This window comes from Malurus melanocephalus, unplaced genomic scaffold (genome assembly GCF_030028575.1).
Source record: "Malurus melanocephalus ecotype Western Australia unplaced genomic scaffold, MMel_1.1 scaffold_1946, whole genome shotgun sequence".
NCBI lineage: Eukaryota > Metazoa > Chordata > Aves > Passeriformes > Maluridae > Malurus > Malurus melanocephalus.
The window spans coordinates 7,026-9,837 of record NW_026625178.1 but is presented as its reverse complement, the minus strand read 5'-3'; the positions used below and the strand labels follow the sequence as shown (position 1 = coordinate 9,837).

The following is a 2,812-nucleotide window of genomic DNA, read 5'->3' as shown; positions in this document are numbered from 1 at the left end:
GTCCCGCGCCTGCACGCGCAGCACCAGCGCGCCCGCCGCGTTGTTCTCCGCCACGTAGGCGCTGTACGCCGCCTCCTCGAACACCGGCGCGTTGTCGTTCACGTCCGACACCTCCAGCACCAGCTCCGTGCTGCTCCACAGCGCCGGCCGCCCACGGTCCTTGGCAGTGATAGTGATATTATAAGCCGAGACATTTTCTCTGTCCAGAGCACTGGCTATTATTAGCTTGTATGTGTTCTCTGATGAAGTTTCTAATCTGAAAGGCAAATTTCCGTCCATTTTACAGCTCACTTCTCCGTTTTCACCCGAATCTTTGTCACGGACGTTGATCACAGCTACAACTGTGCTCGGGATTGAGTCTTCGGGTATCGGGTTTAGGATAGGCAGGAGGGAAAGGGTTGGAGCGTGGTCGTTTACGTCTATAATGTCTATGTGCACTTTGGCGTGCGCAGTAAGCCCGCCCCCATCCTTGCCTTCAACACTCACTTCGTAATATTTCCTTTCTTCGTAATCTAAGAGGCCAGTAACCTTCACGTCCCCGGTCCTGGGGTCCAGAGTGAAGAGCTGGCGGACACTTTTTGCTATGTCGCTRAAGGAGTAGGTGATTTCTGCATTTGTACCTTGGTCATTGTCAGTAGCTTTCACCTGAAAAGCTAAGGAGCCCTCTGGCAGGTTTTCCATCAGTCGAACCTCGTAGATTTCTTTGGTGAATACTGGGGGGTTGTCATTTGCGTCGGTCACGTTGATCTTTACCTGAGCGGTCCCGGATCGGACTGGATCCCCACCATCCACCGCTGTCASTATCAAATGGTGATGTTTCTGTTTTTCTCGATCTAACATTTTCTCCAATACCAGTTCMGCGTGTTTTGTCCCATCAGGGCTCTCCCTCACTAAGAGGGAGAAGAATGGATTGGGGGTAAGTTCGTAATTCTGTAAAGAGTTCACCCCAATGTCGGGGTCTCTGCCATTGCCCAATGGAAACCTGGTCCCAGGAGGCGTCGACTCGATAATTTCTRTAGTAACAAATTCTCTATCAAACTGCGGAGCATTGTCATTGATATCCTGGATAGTAACACTCACATGAAATATGTCAAAAGGGTTTTCCACGACTGCCTCCAAATTGAGGACACAGGGTGACACGGACCCGCAGATGCTCTCTCGGTCTATCCTGTCGTTTACACGCAGATTTCTGTTATCTTCCTCCAGACTGAAGTACTGCTTTTCGTCACCAGCYACTATTCGCAGMTTGCGCGCCGGSAGCTCGYCCGCGCTGAGCCCCAGATCCCGCGCCAGCGGCCCCACGAGCGAGCCTCTGCCCAGCTCCTCGGGGATGGAGTAGCGGACCCGCTCCGCCGCCGCCCGGCAGCACAGGCACAGCAGCACYGCTGCCAGCAACGCGACCCGCCCAGAGCCTCCCCAGCCCTGCGCTCCCTGTCTGACCTCCATTCCCYGCTGTCCTGAAGGATGTTCTGCGGACGATTTAAAATTAGGCTTTCCAGTAGCTGAACCAGTATCCGATAGAAATAAACATATGATATCCCTGATGCCTTTGGGAGGATGAGCTGAGTCGAGCAGCAGTTCCTGCTTCTCTCTCTGCTCTGCKTTTTGCGGAGCAGCGCTACGCGGGCGCCGGGGAGGAGCTGATGGCTGAACAGCTTCTCCGCCTTGGCCAACAGTGACACCCTGAGTCTGTGTCTGAGAACAGCAGTGTCCAAAAGAAAGAACACCCCTAAGGTCCTGCTCTGCAATCTCTTGAATGGGGAAGGATTGGAATATACAGGTGTTGTTGTCAGTAGTGAGAAACAGAAAACCTCTATCCGTACTGAAACCGTGCATCTAGGAACTCCCGTTGGCTAAATTCCTTACACTGGCAAGTCTTCTGCCGGACAGATCCTCCCCTGTTGCTTGAAAAATACAGGGCAGGACCTTGATCTCTACCCCACTGTAATCTTACTGATCTCTTGGGTGGGGTGCTCAGTGTCCCCGCTACCATCGTGTCGCCTCCTGAGAACACCACAGCGGTCAGACCTGATCTGTTCCCAGATCTTTCGACATTCAAAGCTCAGCATCATCTTACCAGTACCCATATAACCCAACCCGGAATTACTTTTATGTGTGTCTCCCACAAACCACGCCCTTARTATCCTAAACAGGCCGATGCTGCAGCTGATCTCAGGCATTAAGAACATTTCYTGGGAAATGCTGACTGCAGTTATGGTTTGAACAACCAGGCGTAAACAGACAGATTCCTTGTGAAAAGCTGTTTTATCTTAACTGTCAGTTAGAACTTCGTCTCTCTTACAGCAAAGGAAAAAAAAAAAAACAAAACCAAACCCACAAACAAAAAAATAACAACAAAAAATCCTAGAGGAAGGTTGTACCATCACAGCCCCTTATACAGAAGACAAGGAGAGGTCAGAACTATCTACTCAGTGGAGTTGCTCTGACACATACTCCAGTGCCGGGTCTCTGAGATGCCAGTGTCAAAATATCCTTCCCTTCTCAATAAGGTCTCATTAGAAAATGTGTTTTCCTGCTAAATGGTGCAGTTCATTGAGTCGAGGCTAATTCCTTTCCCTCCAGCTACATCTATACACTGTCTACGGTAACAAATAATTAACCTGTCAGAATGAGATGTGGATTTTCATGTRTAATGTTTCAGAAGCATCTCCACCTTATGTCGAGAGATGGATGTGGCTGTTTACATGGGGGGAGGGGAACTCTGCTGAAACATGTCGAAGCCAATCCACTGCCACTTATATGGCAAGAATTGCCTACAGCAACCCAGAGACACATTTTCATGCATCTTCAC

At 50.2% G+C, this 2,812-nt stretch overlaps 2 protein-coding genes across 2 annotated transcripts in view; both read right to left on the bottom strand.

The window, feature by feature from the left end:
• LOC130587473 (protocadherin gamma-B5-like) overlaps window positions 1–1,579 on the bottom strand; it is a 4,238-nt gene extending 2,659 nt beyond the window's left edge. The window contains exon 1 of the mRNA XM_057388450.1: window positions 1–1,579. Coding sequence (XP_057244433.1) covers window positions 1–1,446 — 1,446 coding nt within the window. The 5' untranslated portion in view covers window positions 1,447–1,579.
• A 407-nt stretch (window positions 1,580–1,986) lies between these two features.
• LOC130587472 (protocadherin gamma-A7-like) overlaps window positions 1,987–2,812 on the bottom strand; it is a 4,072-nt gene continuing 3,246 nt past the window's right edge. Inside the window, exon 2 of the mRNA XM_057388448.1 lies at window positions 1,987–2,004. Within this exon, the coding sequence (XP_057244431.1) occupies window positions 1,987–2,004 (18 nt within the window). The remainder of the gene's footprint in view (window positions 2,005–2,812) is intronic.